The sequence below is a fragment of the Vicugna pacos genome, chromosome 16 (genome assembly GCF_048564905.1).
Source record: "Vicugna pacos chromosome 16, VicPac4, whole genome shotgun sequence".
Taxonomy (NCBI): domain Eukaryota; kingdom Metazoa; phylum Chordata; class Mammalia; order Artiodactyla; family Camelidae; genus Vicugna; species Vicugna pacos.
The window spans coordinates 12,259,823-12,279,286 of record NC_133002.1 but is presented as its reverse complement, the minus strand read 5'-3'; the positions used below and the strand labels follow the sequence as shown (position 1 = coordinate 12,279,286).

Here is a 19,464-nt window from a genome sequence, read left to right as displayed (position 1 = left end):
TTGTGCAAAGACTGTGTTAATTTATTCATTATTAATTCCACATGTATATGAGTACCTAACAGAGTAGGAGTGTGCTAGGGACTAGACGATAAAGCATAACTATTGTTCATGATGCGTTCATAATCTAGCTGGGGAAGCAGACACACACATGCATAATGGAGACAATGAATAGATACAGACAATGAATACAATGGTAATAAAATCAATAATTATTGGTTTGAAACAGTATTAGGATTTAAGTTATTCCTCCAAAGCCAACTATTTTTGGGGAGGGTATAGCTCACGTGGTAGAGCACGTGCTTAGCATGCAGGAGGTCCTGGGTTCAATCCTCAGTACCTCCATTTAAAAAAAAATTCAATAAATAAACCAAATTACCCCCCCACCCCCCCAAAAAAAGAAGGATAAATATAATATGGCAGACAAATAGCACAAATCCAAAGCCAACTATTTTTGAAATAAGAAAGCTCTGAAATAGGCCATGGGTGGGGCTAACGGTCTGGTATATTGAGGTGGAGAAGGGAGTGGGGGGGGGAGAAATGGTGTCAGGTGCCAGGTTCGAGTGATTTGGGGGTACTTTGGGAGAATAGGCTAGAATCTAGATGATTAGAAAGGCTTCAGGATCTGCTTTGCTTAGAAGGTGCTGATGTGGAGTAAAACCTGCTTAAGGACACTGCAGAGACAGAAAAGGGACAGTTGGAGGAATGCCCTGCCCAGAGCCACCATCAATCCTATGTGACTAAACTGGGTTTTATCTTGAGCCACTCATAACCCTACTCTGAGCTTTAACTCCTTCAGCTATAAAATGAGTGATTTGACTATTCAGTGATTCCCAGACTTTTCGATTTCACAGACCAGTAAAATGTCAAAGAAAAAAAATTAAGACTGTGAAAGTTTCCAACTTTTTATTTTAATGCCTAAGTATTAATCAAAACAACTATCCTTTATCAGTATCTCTTCAGAAGACAATTTTTAGCATCAAATTGAAGGTAAGTCATACTTGTAGGATAATACAAAGGAATAGATTTCATTCTGTGAGAAAAAATTTAAACCTTGATTATATTGTCCTTTTCCCATTTTGCTGAGAACTAGTAAAAACTTCATCACAGCCCATCATGGGTCTGAAGACCATTCTTTGGAAACCTCAAGGGAGCTGTTCTGTTTCCCCAGTTACATAGCCAACTTTTAGGATGCCGAGAACAACCCTTCTCAGGCACCAGGAGCTCCACTGTCGGTGCCCTAATTGGACTAACTTTCTCTAAATTTCTCTCTCCTCACCTTGCCGCCCAACTTCTAACATCATCTGACCTCCACCAGCTCACATACATAATTTACCAAAATCACGAAGGAAAGTCAGGGAATTCTTTTTAAGGATTTCATGTTAAACAGTTGATAGCTTTAATGAGCTATACCTTGATATATTTAAAACTCATGCAAACACTCTTAGGTCAAAGGATTTCATCTTTAGTGGTCACATTCCACAGAGTTGGGAAGTTTAAACTTTTAAAGTTCTGTGGGTAGTTAATGGTAACTATCTAGTACTCCAGTCTTCTGTGGGTTTGAAAATGAAGCCAGCTGCTCTAAAGACATCTGCACCACTTGATCCTGTAAATTCACCCTTTGGACTCTACCCTAAAAATACACTTGAATAGAAGCCCTGAACTCCGAAGACCTCAAGGTTGCCGGGCGGCGGAAGACCGGCCCAGAGTGGGAGGGGCGAAGGAGTGGTCAGAGCACCGCCCTCGCCCCACCCCCGCCAAGCTGGCCCAGCCCCTCTCACGCTCCCTTTAAAAAAAAAAAAAAAAAAAGCGCGGGCGCTCCTTGCGCAGGCGCAGTACTGCTTGTGTCTGAGCGGCGCTTGCGTGGTGACCGCTAGTGGGATGGCGGAGTTGGTGCCTTTCGTGGTTCCCACCCGAAGTAACAAAACCTTGCTGGTGTGGGAGATGAGCTCCGGACCAGGAACCAAGGCCTTGCAGGTGAGCTGGCCAGAGTGGAGGGAGGGATGGAGGAAGCTGCCCTAGCCCCAATAACTGGGAGTCCCAGGCCAGGTGACCACCCCCTCGCCCGAGCCTCGCGCCGCAAGGTGACCCCTGCCTGAGCCCCTGCCGCCATGTGACCCCCACCAAGCCTTGTACTGCCAGGTGATCCCTCGCCCTTAAGGAGCTTATAAATTTCTGATGAGGAAGGATGCACAAACAAATCAATAAAGAATAGTGCTTTGGCGGAGGGAAGGGAGGCGCCGGTCTTTCTGCGCAGAGCTCTCTGGGACCTCACGGACGCACGCACGCTGGTCTGCATGCCTTCTCCAGGCCAGAGGTCGACTTGGCGCTGAGCCGTGGCCCGGTCCAGAAAGGCGGTGCGCGGCGCCAGCAGCAGGGGCGCAAGGGGCCAGAGCCATTACCCGCTGGAGCTGCAAGGGAGGGATGGAGCGAGCCAGCAATCGGGGAAGGGAGGGGGCCGCACGCGCAGCGCGCCACGCCTGCCTTGTCTGCCTGGCTTCGCGCGAGAGGAGGGAGAGGGAGGGGCGGTGCCGATAGCCCGGGTGCAGCGCGCCCGGTAACAGCCACCGCGCGCGCCGGGGGGCGGGGCGGGGCCGGCGCGCTCTGACCTCCCCGCGCCCCTCCGGCGGCGGGAGGCAGGCGGTGCTGTGCGCAGGCGCGCCCGGCAGAGCCCCTCCCCGCATGGGGTGGGGCATGCGGTAAAGGCCTCCAGCTCCCTCCAGGCCTGAGCGGCGACTGCCAGCGGGCCGGCGGCGGGCGGAACGGCGGCGGCCGCTGAGGAGGCGCGAGCCCCGGTCAGGCCTCCCCACTCCGTGCTGGACCATGTACTCAACCCACGGACCCCTGTTGCCCGCGCGCGGCGCGGCCGCCTGTGCCCTCGGCATGTTGGGTCAGTAGCGCCTGGGCCCTGGGACTGCAGGGGTCAAAGGGGTTGGGGTACTGAGTGCGGAGTAACGGTAATGGGGTATAAGTAAGAGAATGGTGGAGGCAGAGTAAAGGGGGAAGTTACAGAGCTCCGCTGGGCCGAGTGGTTAGTGATGGCAGGTGGGAGTGTAGCGGAGTGATGGGCGTGCAGAGTGGGGAGTGACTGGGGACAGCTGTGGTGTTTAGGTGTGGGGTGGAAAAGGTCTGTTGCCATTGGAGGTGAGGCGGGCAGAGTAGCTGGCTTCGTAGCATGAATTAGAATAGGAGCAGGTGAGACCTGCTGGTGTGGAACAGAGAGGGAGAAGGGGCCAGGAGCTGTGACTGAGTCGTGGGACTAAGGACAGGTCTTGAGAAGTGAGCGAGGCGCTGTTTGCTCAGAACAGAGTGATATGTTTATGGTGTACTTTACGGAGAGAGAGGGAGAGACCCAGAAACCTGAGGGGAGTGCCCTGGGGAGGTGTTCAGGAAGGGACAGGACGGAAGGATTGTTCCCCCATTGTTTGCTGGGCCCCTTTCCCACCCAGCAGAAGACGAGGAGTTCCTGGTGAGAAAGGTCTTTGTGAAGAGAGGGATGGGCCCAGGTCTCTAGAGGCTGTTAGGGTTTTGGAGGGCCCAGCAGGCTTTTGGGGCTCCATTGCCCCAGTGGTAGGGGATGGGGTTGTCCTAGTGTCTTGAGTCCCTTCCAGTGTTGGCTGTTTTGTTCCTCTCCTGTTGCCTCGATGTGTACTTTTTCTTTTGTCAACACCTTACAGAATCAGGTCTTGAGGCCAGTGCCTCACACAGGGGCCCCCCCAGGCCAGCCTTCTGAAGGTGTGGGCTGGGGTGGGGCAGGGAGGGTCAGCCCAGGTCAGATTGATCTAGACCAGGGGGAAGCATGGAATGATGGGGACCAGGGTTAGGGCGGCTCCATTCTCTCTTCATGGTCTTCCCCTAGCAGGGGCCTCCTCTGCTGGTTCCACTTCCCCCAGGGAGCCCACTCACAGCCTAGGCCAGCCCCAGGAGCCCAGCCAGGGGTGGGACCCAGCCTAAGGCTGGCTCTGCTACCACGTAGCTCCTGGAGCAGGAGATTGGACCCCTTGGACTGGTCCCCTGGTGAGGGAAGAACCGTCCTGTGCCTATCCTCAAGGAGACACCTGGCACTGTTGCCTTCCCTGGGCAGAGACTTGTAATGATTTTCTTGTCTGCCTCTTCGTCTGTGCCTTTTCTTTGGAGGAGTTGACCGCATCCTCCCATCTTTTGGGCAAGCGGGCTGGATGAGAAAAAGAAAAAAAAAAACAATAACACTTTGAATTTGTTTGTATTATTTAAATTTTTATGAATGTATTTGTATACTACATCCTATCTAAAGTTGAAATAGAGATTTAAGAAAGAACTAGCAATGTAAGAAACCCACAGTAATGTGTAAGTTATTTAGAGAGTTAACACGAGATATTTGCACTCTCAAAGAAGCTTGCTAATGCAGATGATGCTAGAAGAATGCTAATTCTTTTAGTTGTTTATAAAATGTATAGAGGTATGTGTGTTCCTTCTTCTCACAGGGTTTAGTAACTTGGGGAGCGGGGCTGCTACAGGTTCAGGTCCTACTTCAGTGGCAGGTCCATCTTATCTCCTCTTCAGGTCATATTCTCTAGCAGGAGCTACAGGATGACTAAAACTGTTAACTTCCTTTGCTTACCCACAAGCCTGTAAGAGGCTTCTGCAGGACTTCCTTGGTTGCTTGCATCATCACCTTCACCACCAGAGGTCAGGGAAGCCTTCCGATTAATCAGGGGCCCTGGAAGTGATACAGAAAAGTATTGATTTAAAAGTAATAACATTTATTTAGGGCTTCCTATGAACTGATTGCTTAAACTGTGGTTCTATTTAATCTTCACAACCATTCTATGAAATTGGTATTGATAAATCTCAGGTGTATCCAAAATAAGTCTCTGTGTCAAGTTGTGATATTTTTAGGCCTCTTAGGTCTTTAGGTTCATCTGGGCACCAGACGTAAGGCAGTTCAACTTAATGCCCTTGCCCTAAGCAGCTCCAGGTGCCAAGAATTGGCCAATTTGTACTTTGGATTCAATGGATGGTCAAAAAGGATCATAAAGGTAAACTGTAGATTTTCTTTGACTAACCAGACTCCTTTCAACATTGAAATCCTAGACTTCAGAGAGAAGATTAGAACTGGGTTGTGGGGAGATGTGAAAGACGAGTTTCTGAGCATTGACCTTCCATGTAGAATGAACAATAATCTCCTTGACTTGGTGGTGGTGTTCATAATTTTCTCCAGTATCTGTATGGTATATAATGAAAAATAGTTGTCCATATCTAGTAATTCATTTGCGAGCCTTACTTGATTTTGAAGCAACGGGACACCTCTACTATTAAGTGGGCTTGCTGGAGTTTAGTTTTTACTCATAATAAGAAAATATCTTGAAGAATTGACTTTAATTCAGAGTCCTGGGTAGGGGTGTAACTCAGTGGTAGAGCATGTGCTTAGCATGCATGAGGTCCTGGGATCAACCGCCAGTACCTCCATTAAAAAACAAAAAACAAAAAACAAAAAAACTCATCACCAAAATTCTACCGGCTTCAGGATCTTTCTGACCTTGAAAAAGGGGAAATGAAGATACTGTGGCACAACATTGAAGCAAAGCCTGGGGTTCTGTGCTTTAGAGGTGTTGTTGCCGTCCTATGAGGGCAGGAGTCCTGGAGCTGGCATGGCCGAAGAACCCTTGCACAAGCTGGAGGAAGGTCTGATTTCCAGTGTGTGGTGGGTGGTGAGGGGGTGGGATTTCTCCTTTTTCCTTTCTTTCTAAAACTGTTTTTTTCAGTTACATCATCACCCTGGCTAAGCAACTAAATCTCTGAGCAGAATTTTTCAGCCTTGCCATATAGGTTCTTATCTTAGGCAATGCCTGATAGAACCTTTAACTCTAAAATTTTAGAGCTGACGACCTGTCAAGCTTAGGAGGGAAAATTTTTCCCCCATTTTTGGTTAATAATTTGTTTTGTGCTAAAATAGTCCTTTCCAATACAGATTTCTTGTAGCCTTCAGTTATCCCAATAGAATCATCATCTAAAGATTTAAACTCTTGTGTAAATGTTCTGTCCTTTGCTTCCTATACAAGGACTTGAGTGGATAAAGTCAAATGTAGATCCCTAGAAAGGTTTTTCCAGCTGGAACTGAGTTTTTTTTCCTAGAACCCGTGGCATTTGGGGTTAGGGTTTTAAGTCAGAGGCAGGTCTGTTAATGGAGTGGAGGAGGCTCCACAATCCACCTGAGTGGCTGATGCTCTGGGAGAGGCCAGACTATCTGCACCACCACCAAATCTGTCTCTGTGTACAATTCCAGCCGTTTATGCACGGGAGAGCAGGAGTGTAGCTTCAGCTTGTCCATTTGAAATCTGATGTGAGATGTGTGCCACATTTTTGGCTTGCATCTCCTGTCTAGCACTTCAGGAACTTCCAGAATCGATCTGGGTGGTAAAAAGCTGTCCTGCCAGGATATATCTACAACAGAGCCATTCAGCCACACGCGTGTGTTGTGCCTGCCCTTAGTTGCTGTGATAGTGATCTAAGAATCATAGATGCACTTTTCTTTTTAAATGTATAACAAAAATCAGTTATTCAGATAGGCATTTTAAGTCTTTGTTTTTCTTGGATTTAGGGCCATTACATTATCATGCCTTATGAAAAGGAAGATAACCCAGAAGCTTGCTATTCAAAAGGCTATGACAGATGCATTCCAGAAACTGCTGGTTGTGGTTTTAGGTAAGACTTTTTTTTTTTTTTTTTTTTTTGACGAGGGCAGTAATTAGGTTTACTCATTTATTTACTTGTTTTTAGAGGAGGTGCTGGGGGTAGAACCCAGGACCTCGTGCTTGCTAAGCATGTTCTCTGCCAGTTGAACTATATCCTCCTCACTCTAAGACTTTCTTGGTTGTCCTTACCCTTGGCTCTGACCCCTTGTTTGAAATTTGGAGAGCAGAATTGAGGGCCGTCAGTGTGATTCTACAGTTGTGGACACAGGAGAAGACACAGGTCTTTTAAAACTCCCCTCAAGCAGAATCCCAAGCATTTAGGAACCAAGTAACTATGGCCTAAAGTGGGATTATGCTGCAGCATTTGAAAACTATGAATGCCTTTCAAATAAGGTGTGTTGTTACCAAATCTCAGCATCTCATATATATTTTATGTGAAGTATTTTACTCAAAAACCTTTGTATAAATTAATTATATGGATGTCCTGAATTAGGGATTAAGTTGTCAAAGTAATTTCTAAAAGAAAATATTAATGTACTGCATGTAAGATTTTTTTAAGGAGTAAAAATGTGTTTCATGTCATTGAGAACTTCCTGTGCAGCTAGATTTCTAATTATGTAACTCACCCAGCATTGCCAAGTTTGTTATGAAGGGAACAAAGTAGAGAAAGAGAAGATGGTTACGTTCCGGAAAAGTATTTGAAGTTTCTTCTGCACAAGATAATTATTTTAATTCAACTTATACCAAATTATTTTAAATTCAGTTTAAATCAGGGACACTTGAAACATATTCATGTTTGTGCTTTAAGAAGTCTAGCTTCTTGTGAAATGTGAGAGGAAGGGATTCAGTATCGATGCTAAAATTTTAAGAAAGCCGATTATAACAACAGACCCTTTCCTCATTGGCCAATCTTGGAATCAATTCCATTTAAAAACCATCATGTTCTTAACGCTGGGAGAAATCTGAAGCGCCTTCTCCATGGAGTTTAGTGGCCAGAGGGTGTGCCAGACAATTAAAAAGGACTAAAATTAGAGAGATGATTATAAGGGCTGTGAAGGAAGTAAAGTGGGTGCTATTTGCAGTATTTCAAGAAAATTATTTAACATGCTGACTTTATTTTTTGAGAGGGAGGAGGTAATCAAGTTTTTATTTATTTATTTACATATATTGTATTTCTTAAAAATTATTTTTATTGAAGTATAGTCAGTTTACAATGTTGTGTCAATTTCTGGTGTACAGCACAATACACAGTCATATAGGGACATACATAGATTTGTTTTCTTATTCTTTAACCATAAGTTACTAGAAGATACTGAATATCGTTCCCTGTGCTATACAGTATAAACTTGTTCATCTATTTTATTTATAGTAGTTAGTATCTGCAAGTCTCCAACGCCCAGTTTATCCCTTCCCACCCCTTTCCCCACTATTTTTAATGGAGGTACTGGGATTGAATCCAGGACCTTGTGCGTGCTAGGTACACACTAACCACAGAGCTATACTTCCCCCCGTCATGCTGACTTTAACATTCTAGGTGTCTTCTCCGTGTGTGCACACAGGGTAGACCTCTGGAAAGGGGCATTGTAATTGTTTCTAGACTAATGGCTGTGCTGAGACAAGGTGAGATGGGGAAATTTTCCCATGCTAATGTAAAGGGCTGTTCGCTTGGTTTCCAACACTCTTTCTCAGAGTGAATTGCTCACCTACTCCAAAACCCTTCCTGCAGAAACTTTGGAGTCATCACTGATTCAGTGGTAACCCCTAAGAATAGAGTGGTGAATTTTATAATCAGACATGGATGCTGAGAGTTCAGAGGACATGGCAACATTTTAGACTATCTAACTGTAAGGTGTATTCCCCTCCCGCCGCCCTAACTGGTGCTCGTTTTGTAGGTCAGCTACTTTTCTTGGAAGCAGTGTGGCCAAGGGGAGGAAGAATGTCTCTCAGATGTCAGCTTTGAGGAGGAGGAGTTCAGATGCCCAGAACTGGGCTAGCACTTCTGAGTCTCCCAGAAGGCCGGGCCCTGTGACTTCCTTGGGAAGCTCTGCACCACCTCACCCCCACCCCTGCACTGCTGGAGTCTGGGGCCACTCTGGTCTGCAGCCCAAATCCTGCCTCGTTGTGCGGGAGGCCAGGCTGAGGTTGGAGAGGGCCTGGCAGGAGGTAAGAGTCACCTTTGCTGGGGGAAGGGTGGCTTGGACCCTGGGAAAAAGCCTGACTGTGGTTGCATGTCCACTCTGACCTAATAAGAGAGGTGTCACTACAGGGTGGGGCATGAGGCAGGAGAGGGGCGCACGTGTAGCCAAGCTGGCATTTCGCTTCGGTGTCTGTTCAGTGTGCCTGGCCCGTTTCCTACTAGCCTGTGTCACTGTGCCCAAATCGTCTTTGTGTTATGTTTCCCCAGTATTTTTGGTTGCTGCAGCTCTTTGCTTGGCAGCCACTCTGGCTTCTGGTCCAGGGATGGCCCCTGAGGTGGTCCCTGGGCTCTGTCCAGCAGACCCCCAACTCACAGTCAGGGGAGTTTAATTCTTTCACACAGGAGTCTGAGACTTCGCTTCTGTACCCGGACGTGGAGTCAAATGGAGACCTGCCTGCACGGCCATATCAGGATATTGCTGTTCCACGTCAAGGTGAGAATGACAAGCTAACCCAGCATCAAAAGCTCCCAGAGGAGGTTCCAGTGCTAGGCTGGGATCAGAATCAGGCCCCAGCTCTGTCTCGACCTGAAGGTAATAAGATCAAAGCTGTAGATATAGATCTACCTTTGGATCTTCTGGGAAGCCCACATCAGCCTCCAGAGCCCCCTGAGGAGGCTGAAATGTCCTCATCCCTGCAGGAGGCCCAGGCTCAGCGTCCAGAGCCCACTCAGGAGGTTGAGTCTCCACCCCAGCAAGAGGGTCCTGCTCAAAATCCACAGACCCCTGAGACGGTTGACTCTTTTCTGCCCCAGGTAGAGGCCCAGGCTCAGCGTCCAGAGGCCACTGGAGAGACAGAACCACCTCCACTTCAGCAGGGGGCTCTGTCTCAGCCTTCAGAGGGCCCTGAGGAAGTAGGCGCTGCCGTCCCTCTGGGGGAGGGAGGGCTTCAGGAGGTTTTAGCTGAACAATTAAGGCCTCATGAGGTAAATGGTCCCAATGAGAATGAAGCTCAGCAGTCAGCCCTGCACAGTGTCACTGTTAACCCTGTGGATCTAGCACTTACTATAACTCCAGAGGTCACTAATGTGGTTGAAACTTCTCCAGTTCCGCAGGAGGCCCCCTCTCAGCCTGCAGAGCATCCTGAGGAGTCGGAACCTCCTCCATTCCCTCAGGAGGCCCAGGCTCAGCCTGCAGAGCACCCTGAGTATGACTCTGCCCCACTCCAGCAAGAGGCCCCAGCGCAAGTTTCAGGGTTCCCTGGTGAGACTGTACCTCAGTTTCCAGCGAGTGAGGAGGCAGCAGCTCGACCTGGAAGTAAGTATCCAGCTCACTTCAACCCATCCAGTGTTACACTTAAACCGGTGGATTTGGAACTTATGGTCACTCCAGAGCCTGCTAAGGAAGGCGACTTTACCACAGCCCAGCAGGAGGCCCTGCCTCAGCCTCCAGAGAGCCCTGAGGAGGTGGAACCTTCTCCTGTCCAAGAGGAAGCTGCGTCTCAGCCTCCAGAGAGCCCCGAGGAGGTGCAACCTTCACTTGAGCAGGAGGCCCAGGCTCAGCCTGCAGAGCATCCGGAGGAGGCGGAACCTCCTCTATTCCCTCAGGAGGCCCAGGCTCAGCCTGCAGAGCATCCTGAGGAGGCGGAACCTCCTCCATTCCCTCAGGAGGCCCAGGCTCAGCCTGCAGAGCGCCCTGAGTATGACTCTGCCCCACTCCAGCAAGAGGCCCCAGCGCAAGTTCTGGGGTTCCCTGGTGAGAATGCACCTCAGTTTCCAGCGAGTGATGAGGCAGCAGCTCGACCTGGAAGTAAGTATCCAGCTCACTCCAACCTGTCAAGTGTTACACTTAAACCTGTGGACTTGGAACTTACGGTCACTCCAGAGCCTGCTAAGGAGGCTGAAAGTTCTCCAGAGCAGCAGGAGGGCTCTGCTCATTTTCCTGTTTCCCCCGAGCAGGCTGAATTTTCTCAAATCCAGTCGAAGCCTCTTTCTCCATCTCCGGAGCACCCTGGGAAGGTTGAATCTTTCCCAGGACAACAAGAGGCCACAGCTCACACTACAGGTCCCCCTGAGGGGGTAGGGCTTTCTTCGGTCCAGGAGGAAGCCCCGGCTCAACCTCCAGAGCCACCTAAGGAGGTTGAGATGACAGTTGGAACACCAGGACAGAATCAAGCTCAGCATTCCAGCTCGCCCAGTGTCACTGATAAACCTTTGGACCTGGGGCTTACCATGACTCCAGGGCCTCTTACAGAGGCTGGACACTCTGCAGCCCTGCAGCAGATGACATCTCATCCAACATACATTGAGGTGACACCTCCACAGGCAGAGCAGGTGCTGGCTCAGCATCCAGCCATGACTGAGTTCACAGTTCAACCTCTGGATCTGGAACTTTCACTAAGTCCAGAACCTGATACAGAGGCTCGACCTTCTCCAACCATGCGAGGGACCCCAACTTGGCCTCCAGAGCCCCATCAGCCTTCATTGTATCAGGAGGTGACAGTTCCCACACCAGACCAGGATCACCCTGAGCATCTAATGTTATCTAGTGTCATAGATAAACCTTTGGATCTGGAGCTTACCGCGACTTCAGAACCTACTACGGAAGCTGAACATTCCACATCGCCCCCTCCAGAACGCCCTGAGGTGACACTCACCCCTTTAAGCATCACTCCAGTCACAGTTCACACTGTGGACCTGGAAGTTACTGTAACTGGAGCATCCAGTGTGGATGTTGAACCTTCTCCAACCAAGCAGGAGACCCCAACTCAGCCTCCAGAGCCACCAAAGGAGGTTGTTATTGAATATCCACCCCATCAGGAGGTGACCATTCCAACTTCAAGTAAGGGTCAAGGTCAGCACACAACACCGTCCAGCGTCACACCTCATCACGTAGACCTGGAGCTAACCATGACTTCAGAACCTGCTGTGGAGGCTCAACATGCTACAGTCCTCCGGAAGACTACAGCTCCTCCTCCTGAGGTGGCACTTGCACACCCAGACCTGACTCGAGTCACAGTTCCACCTGTAGGTCAGGGAGATACCATAACTCGGCACCCAGGGTCACTGAAGACACCTGCTTCAGCTGAGCCTTCGGTGGTGCATTCTGTACCATACACCTCAGAAAAGGAGCAACCGAAACAGAGCGCTCCCACAAGTGTGAACATCTGTGAGCTCTGCATCTGCAGTAATGAGAGCTTGTCCTGCACTGGTCTCAGCCCAGAGGAGAGGCTCCAGACCGTGCCCGTGCCGCAGCCCAGCAACTACAACGGCACCTTCACCATCCTGTAAGAACTGCTTTTCCTCGTTTGTTCTCTGCCTCCTGCCTGACCTGGCAGCCTTTCTTTGAGGTCTTCCTGGGTCTTCCTCATCTCCCTAGCTCACACTGGCTGCTGTTTTTACCTTTTGTTTCTCTTAAAAGCAATTTCTTATCTTCATTCGCCTTCTTACTATTGCTTCTTCTTCTCCAGTCTTACTTATAACTGCCCCTACTCTTTTTCCTTCTCCATTTTTTACTCCATTGTTTAATTTCTTAACATCTTGTCTTGTCCCATTTTTGCTCCATCCTCGTTACAGCAACATGTCCCTCTCCCCATCTCATTGGTGTTAATACAACAAAGTGGTTAAGAGTAGAGATTCTGGAGTCAGACTACCTGGGTGTGAATCCAGGTCTGCCGTTTATTAGCTTTGTGACTCAGTTTCCTCATCTGGATAGTGGGGATTATCATAGTCACCGTCTTGTAGGATTATTGTGAGATTTAGATGAGTTAATACATGTAAAGCTCTTATATCAGTGCCTAGCATATATCTGAGTGTTGGCCATTATTTTTATTCAGTCCCTCAGTTATATTGATTACTCATCTTTGCCCTCAGTATTTCTATGTATAGCACCCATTTTATGCCCAACCCAGGGCTAAGTACTGTGGGAGCCACAGAAGTATGGCATTGTCTCCAGAACATCCCAGTGATAGGTGGGAGGAATGAGAACACGCCTTAAAAGGGAGGTGATGTGTAATTGAGTATTAACAGATACAGAGAGGTGCTGAAATTAACCAGAACCTGGAATCACTGGGGTGTGGAGGTCAGGGGAAACTGCATGGATAAGCTAAAACTGTCGCTGGAACTTAAAGACTGGCTATGATTTGTTAGATTAAAAATAGAGAGTATAGTCTAGGGAAAGGCGTGGCTGCAGGAATCACCAGGATTTAAGAGATCAGTCTAGCTGTGAAGTACTGGGTTAAGCACCAATGAAAGATATCCTATGAAAAACCTTGACTGTTACAAATAGGGATTTGAAAAATATGGTATAAGATGTGGGGAGCCATTGAAAGTTTTCAAGGTAAAGAGAGAAATGATGAAAACATGAAGCTTATTTTAGATTCCATCTGTAGTGTGATCTAGAGAGGAAGGTTGGATTCAGGGAGACCAAACAGAATGCTGTAGCAAAACCTAGGAGGAGAGTGAGAGCAGGCTGAATTAGCATGGTTGTGACGGGAGGAGAAGGAAATCCTGAGAGCACGACAAAGGGAAAACTGACAAGGTTCAGTAACTGCCTAGAGTCAGGGGATGAGGGGTACAGGAGAGAAAAATATGTTGATGAGGAGAATGATGGTGGTACAACAGGTGGAAATACAGTTGGGAAGGAGAGCCAATTTGAGGGAAATGGATTCAGTTTTATTGATGAACATAAAGCAACCAGAAGGCTTATGTTTGAGTGGAAATGTCCCATAGGCAGGTGGGCAGACAGGTATCTGTTTTGACTTATTTCTGATCCCCCTGAAAATTGTGCATATAAACTAAATCGTTGTGGCTGAGGGAAGAGGACAAAGCTAAAGGTAAAGCTTCAAAGCCATCCACAGTTAGTGGTTGAAACTGAACCTCAAGCACTTAACAGCTTCTTTTAAATGTGTAAGTCATGGATGCATTCTCACTGTTTAAAAGAAAATGTCATAGAAGTATACAGGCTAAAATGTGACATTCTCTCCCCACCCTCCCTCCCACCCATAAGATAACTATGTTACTATTTGGATGTGTGTCCTTCCTTCCAGTCTCTTTCCTTTGCATTTTTTCCCCTAAGGAGGTAATAACTTTACTCCTTGCTCAGTGACCTGTGCTTTTCTTTATGCAATATGTCTGAGAGATATTTCCATCTTAGTCTCTAATTTCTAACTGCCCTTGCCCTTCCAATACCTGGAGAGATTTAGAGAGCACTGAGCCAAAGCTTTGGTGTTACCTGGCATAAGATTTCTTTACTCGCTGCTCATGATACATTTCTGCCATTTTTATCATTGATTTGTAGGAGTCATTTTAGACACATAAGTGACTTTGGGAGAAAAAAGACTTACATTCAAAACATTTGGCAATATATATCCAAGAAATTGGACGGATAGGAAGTTCAGGTTCTGAGGAGATGCCTCATTGCTTGTGCCAGTGGTGTCACATTATATCTTTATTGTATCTTTAGGAATTGTGCCCACTAGGAAGCTGAGAAGCTGTGGGAGTTAGAAAGCTGGTCTTTTCTGCATTGAGTATTCCCCACAATGTTGCCATGATTCTCTCACTTATTCTGCTCATTCTCTCCCTACCTATTTAAGGATATGAACTGTGTTTCTTCACAGAGATTTCCGAGGAAACTCAATTTCTTACGTCGATGAGAATACCTGGAAGCCTTACCGCTGGACGGAGAAACTGTGAGTATATTCTCTCCAAATATGCATACAAAACACTGACTGCCTTGTCAGATTCTTCTTGGTCCAGAATTCCGAGGTCAACAGCTGTGTTAAAAGGTATTTCCCCCTTCACATTCCAAACCAAACTATTGATTGAAATTCTGTTTTTATTTAAAAAATTAAACTTGGCAGGCCCTCATTCAAATAAGCAAGAACCAACTTAAACTTATTTTCCATTATACCAATAATACATGATTATATTCTCCATATAGAAGAATGAAATAACATGTGTAGTGAAAACCCTTCTTGTGCCTTAATCCCCCACCCACACAATTTGGAGTTTAGTAAAACAGTCCTTCCAGACTCTTTTCCATGTATTTGACTACATACATATTTACAGATAACAAAATAAGTTAGTTGTGTGACTTCATTATATCTTTTTCCTTAAGTGATAAAATCTTGCAACATGATTCTTTAATGTCATGATACATCTTAGATTTCTTTCCCTCCCAGTACATAGAGGGTTGCCCCATTTATTTAAACTCCTGCATAATATTCCATAGTATGGATGCATCAGTTTAATAATGCCCGTATTGAAAGGTGTTTAGATTATTTCCAGTTTTCTTGTTACAAACACTGCTGCAATGAACATCCTTGTGCACGCATCTTTGTGAACCTGTCAGGTATTTCTGTAGAATAGATATGTAGAAATGGGATTGTTGGGGTGAAGACTATGTAGAGACAAACTTCTAATTGCCCTCAAGCAAGTTGTGCCAGTTTACACTCCAGTCAGCACTCCCTGACGGCCTTTGTTTCCCCACACCCTTCCACTGCTGGATAGTCTCCATCTTTTGGGCTGATCTGAAGGGTGAATAAAAGGGCTTCCATCTGAATTTGAATTTTCCTGAGTACCTGTGAATTTAAATATCTTTATATGTGTGCTGAGCATTTGTATTTCATCTCCGAATTGTCTGTCCTTTACTCATTTTTCTATTTTTTTAAATTGATTTGTAGATAAGTCAGGTTAAAGAAGATAATGATTTTAGGGGGAAGGCTATATTCAAAGCAGTTAACTGGCATTTTTCATGGCAGTTTGTATTATTCAGCTTGAATAGACAAATCATAAATATAACTTCCAAATTGCATTGTTGAGAAGATATTCTACATCTTTTTGTATTAAGTCTTCAAAAATATCCAAAGTATTGTCATATCTACCTGTAATCTGTATAAAAATTAATGAGAGAGTCTCCATAGTTTTTGTCCGTACTAACTCTTTGAAATCTCAATTTTGTTGCTAAATTTTATTTGTATTTAGATTTGTTAAAATTTGCAGTTGAAAAGTTGTATCACATACCCAAATTGTTGCAAACACACTTAAAGTTTTCCGATAATTACATTGAGTATCAGTTTTTACATTTTAATTTTAAAAATAAGTAAATTAAATTAGAATTCAACTCCTTAGGCACATTAGCCACTCAAGTACTCAGTAGCCACATGCTGCTAGACATGCAGCACTACATGCTACATGCAAGAATAAAATAAATTTACAAAATATTGTTGAATGAAAGAACATAGAGAATAATACATAAATCATTCCACTCACATAAAATTCAAGAAGCAAGAATAAATTATATTCTTTGTGGCTGATGTATAAAAGGCAGAACTACATTTGAAAAGGAAGGGAAGTAGTATTAAAGTCAGGGTAGTGGTTCCCTCTAGGGAGAGGGCTGCAGTTGGAAAGGAGCACAGCGGGGGCTCCGGGGGCGCTGGCTGTGTTCTTTCTTGACGTGAATGGTGTTACATGGGGATTTCTAATTATTAAAGTGAACAGGTATGTATATTTTACGTATATTTTAATTTTGAAAAAAAATTTCAGTGGGGAAAAAAAATCAAATGTCTTCATTTCCAGCCCTAATATACTCTGTCTGGGACTTCCTGATACAGTTTGGGAAAAGCGAGAAAGGCATGGCAGCTCTGCAGCATCAGTGCTGCCCAGAGTTCGGTTCTAACCAAGGACTTGTGATCTGAAGAGTAGGCATTAAATACATGATTTGGTGAGGAAGAGTGGATAGGGGTGTGCGTGTGCGTGCGTGCGTGCGTGCTTGTGTGTGTGCGTGAGATGGAAAGAGATGGACACAAAGGTAGATGTGAGAAGAAATGATTAAATGAAACCGGAGTGGAGAACACCATGTCTAAAATAACAGTTAGGGTATTTAGGTGGCACCGTTACCCAGGTTTCCCCTACATATATGAGTTAGTCCTATGTAGTAAATAATTGTAATTGTTTTGCATTTTGATCCAAAAATACCCTTTTCGTTTTTCAGAATTCTCAGAGATAATTCTTTGACTGAGTTACGTAAGGATTCATTTAAAGGCTTGCTAGTCCTCCGGTATTTGTAAGTTAATTAGTTAATCATTTATTTATGAGTTCTTAGTTATATTATCGATAAAGTAATTGAGGGGTTTAAATTAAATAACCTCTAGTTTTTTTTTAGCAATAAAATTCTATAATTCTCTAAGTCTGTAGGGTCCCAGCCCATCTCTAGCATCAAATACCTCTTATTCATTTTTAATTTTTAAATTTATATAGACAAGATATAGATAAAAAAAATACCTTTTAGTTGTAGAGGAAAAGTGGTAATGTGGTCTGAGCAACTATAGACACCCATATGAACCTTATTATGTAAGTGTTCATATACCATCCACTTACATTTAGTTTATGGCCCACGGATCAGATCCATCCCATGATCTGTATTTGCACAGCACCCAAGTTAAGGACGATGTTTAAAGGGCTGTAAGTGGGAAAACGGAGGAAAAAAACAAAGGAAAACACACGGCAGAGACTGTGTGTGGCCTGCACAGCCTCACGTACTCACTGTGTGGCCTTCACAGAAAAGGTGTGAAAAAGGTGCTTTAGTAGAATGAGAGGAATTAAAGTAAAGCTCAGATTGTCACCTACAGGACCAGAAAATATAGAACACTTACATTAATATGAATGCCATTAACTCATAATTTTCATCTAAATTAAATTCACATTTAAATATTAAATATTAAAGTAGATGATTTATGTAAACAGTATTGTCCAGAACATTTCAAGTTACCAAGAGAACAGACTGTTGTTAAGGATTCAATGCAGGAATTGTTACACCAATATTAAAAATGTTTAAGATGATGGTTAAAGTGGTATAGTTACAACTGTTTACACCAAATAAGCATATTAGAAATGTCCCTAACTTCACTAGTTACAAAATGAAAAAGTCTGCATTTTCATTGTACAAGGAAAGAAATGCTTGCATAGTATTTTTGTTAACTTAGAGATAAGGAGATACTGTGTTCTCTGCTATAAAAGATCAATTTTTATCCTTTGTCCATGGCATCCAGAGCTGTGTATGTCATTAATCCTTACTAAGCTAACTAATGATGCTCTTTAGCAAAGAGATTCTTCTTGCAAATATAGAAGGCTAAGGGAAGTGGGTATAAGGAGCCTCACATGACCCTAAAAATAGTCCTTTTAACTATCAAACCATCCAAGCCTTAAGGGGCAACCACTTTTGTATTAGTCTTCCTGGGTCCCTCTGTCATCTGGGCTCCAAACCTTAGAAACACAGTGTGGAGAAAAATAAATGAGATAACTGCACAGTGGATTGGGCCATTAATTATTTCTACTATGAAATACCCTCTTAGCAGATTATTTCATGTTAGCATAAGTTATTCTCACTCATTTAAAAAAAGTCAATCAGTAAAAAAGAATATGCTGAGCAGTGTGCCTAGTGTTGTAAACACAAAGATAGGTAAAACAGTTCCTTCTAGGAAATCCTGATCTTACAGGGGGGAAAAAAAACATAAGCTCAAACCGTTATACAGAAACACTAAGTGGATGACAGAGTGCTGGAGAGGTGTAGAAAAGGGAGTGTTTCTTCTAAAACAGTCGTTTTCTTCCTCCTGTTCACTCCCCAGCTAATTGTTTATTTTAAAAATATCTGATTTCGCTTTGTGTCCACACATTGGCTTTAACCATGATAGACAATGCACATGAGCCCGTCTAGTCCATACATTCAAGGAGTTTATACTCAGAGGAAATGGGCTGCAAAAACAGCTATATAAGAAAAAAAGAAGTGGAGAGGGGCAATGAGAGCTCTAAGTTGGTTTTGGAGCTCAGAAGAGGGAAGAAAGACTCCAAACTGGATCAGGGAAAATGTTACAGCAGCGTTGTTTGAATAGGACCTTTAAGGGCCACTGTGTGTCATCAGACAGACATCTTGGGAAGAGTACATTTGCAAAAAGAAGGTAGGAGAGAGGCAAAGCACAGGAAGCCTGCTTTGAGAACCTGCAGAGTACAAGTAGGAAGAGTAGGAGATTAGGACCAGGTCATCTAGGGCTTTGAAGGCCACGCCGAGGGTAACACGCCAGGCTGCCCCGTTCCCACAGCAGTGCTCTCGGACAGACTCGAGCCTGCAGCAGAATCAGTCACTTGGAGGGCTTGTTAAAGCACAAGTTATGCCCCACAGTTGCTGATTCAGTTGGTCCAGAGTAGAGCTGAGCATTTCTTCAGTAAGTTCACAAGTGATGCTGGTATTTGAGAACCACATCTGGAGAGTTAATCTGGTGACTGTACAGGATGGCTGAGAAAGGAAGAGACTAGAGGTGCAAACACCAGTCAGAAGACACTTGCACCACCACCACCCCCCCCCCCCCAGGAGAAAGGGAAGACTAAGAATCAGTGGAAATAAGATAGCTAGCTATAGTCAAGAGTGGGTGTTTCAAATAAAAGTCAATATTTTGATATAACACTGAATTAGTTCAAATTAGACATTAGTAAGAGGAGCAGTTCCTTTCAAGTCATGTGAAAGGCTATCTTTTATTTCTTCTGGTATTGAATTGGCATAGAAAAGCAGAATTAAAATGGGAGGTGTGTAAATAGAGTATTCATTTTCACATTAAACATTATAATTATATATGGAGGTTAGAAACTTTGAGTTTATAATGCAGA

General features: G+C 44.9%; 1 protein-coding gene across 15 annotated transcripts in view; it reads left to right on the top strand.

Moving 5' to 3' along the window:
- The first annotated feature begins 1,840 nt into the window (after nucleotides 1–1,840).
- Nucleotides 1,841–19,464, top strand: part of LOC116283601 (leucine-rich repeat-containing protein 37A) — a 43,846-nt gene continuing 26,222 nt past the window's right edge. For 6 of the 15 annotated variants that reach the window (XM_072940695.1, XM_072940691.1, XM_072940701.1 and 3 more), the window contains exons 1-7: nucleotides 1,850–1,974; nucleotides 6,578–6,681; nucleotides 8,564–8,834; nucleotides 9,211–9,301; nucleotides 9,914–12,092; nucleotides 14,424–14,495; nucleotides 16,799–16,870. In XM_072940695.1, coding sequence (XP_072796796.1) covers nucleotides 1,879–1,974; nucleotides 6,578–6,681; nucleotides 8,564–8,834; nucleotides 9,211–9,301; nucleotides 9,914–12,092; nucleotides 14,424–14,495; nucleotides 16,799–16,870 — 2,885 coding nt within the window. In that variant the 5' untranslated portion in view covers nucleotides 1,850–1,878. Of the gene's footprint in view, nucleotides 1,975–2,657; nucleotides 2,888–5,503; nucleotides 5,662–6,577; nucleotides 6,682–8,563; nucleotides 8,835–9,210; nucleotides 9,302–9,913; nucleotides 12,093–14,423; nucleotides 14,496–16,798; nucleotides 16,871–19,464 lie in introns of those variants that run through there. The other 9 variants (XM_072940696.1, XM_072940694.1, XM_072940690.1 and 6 more) reach the window with 7 other exon arrangements.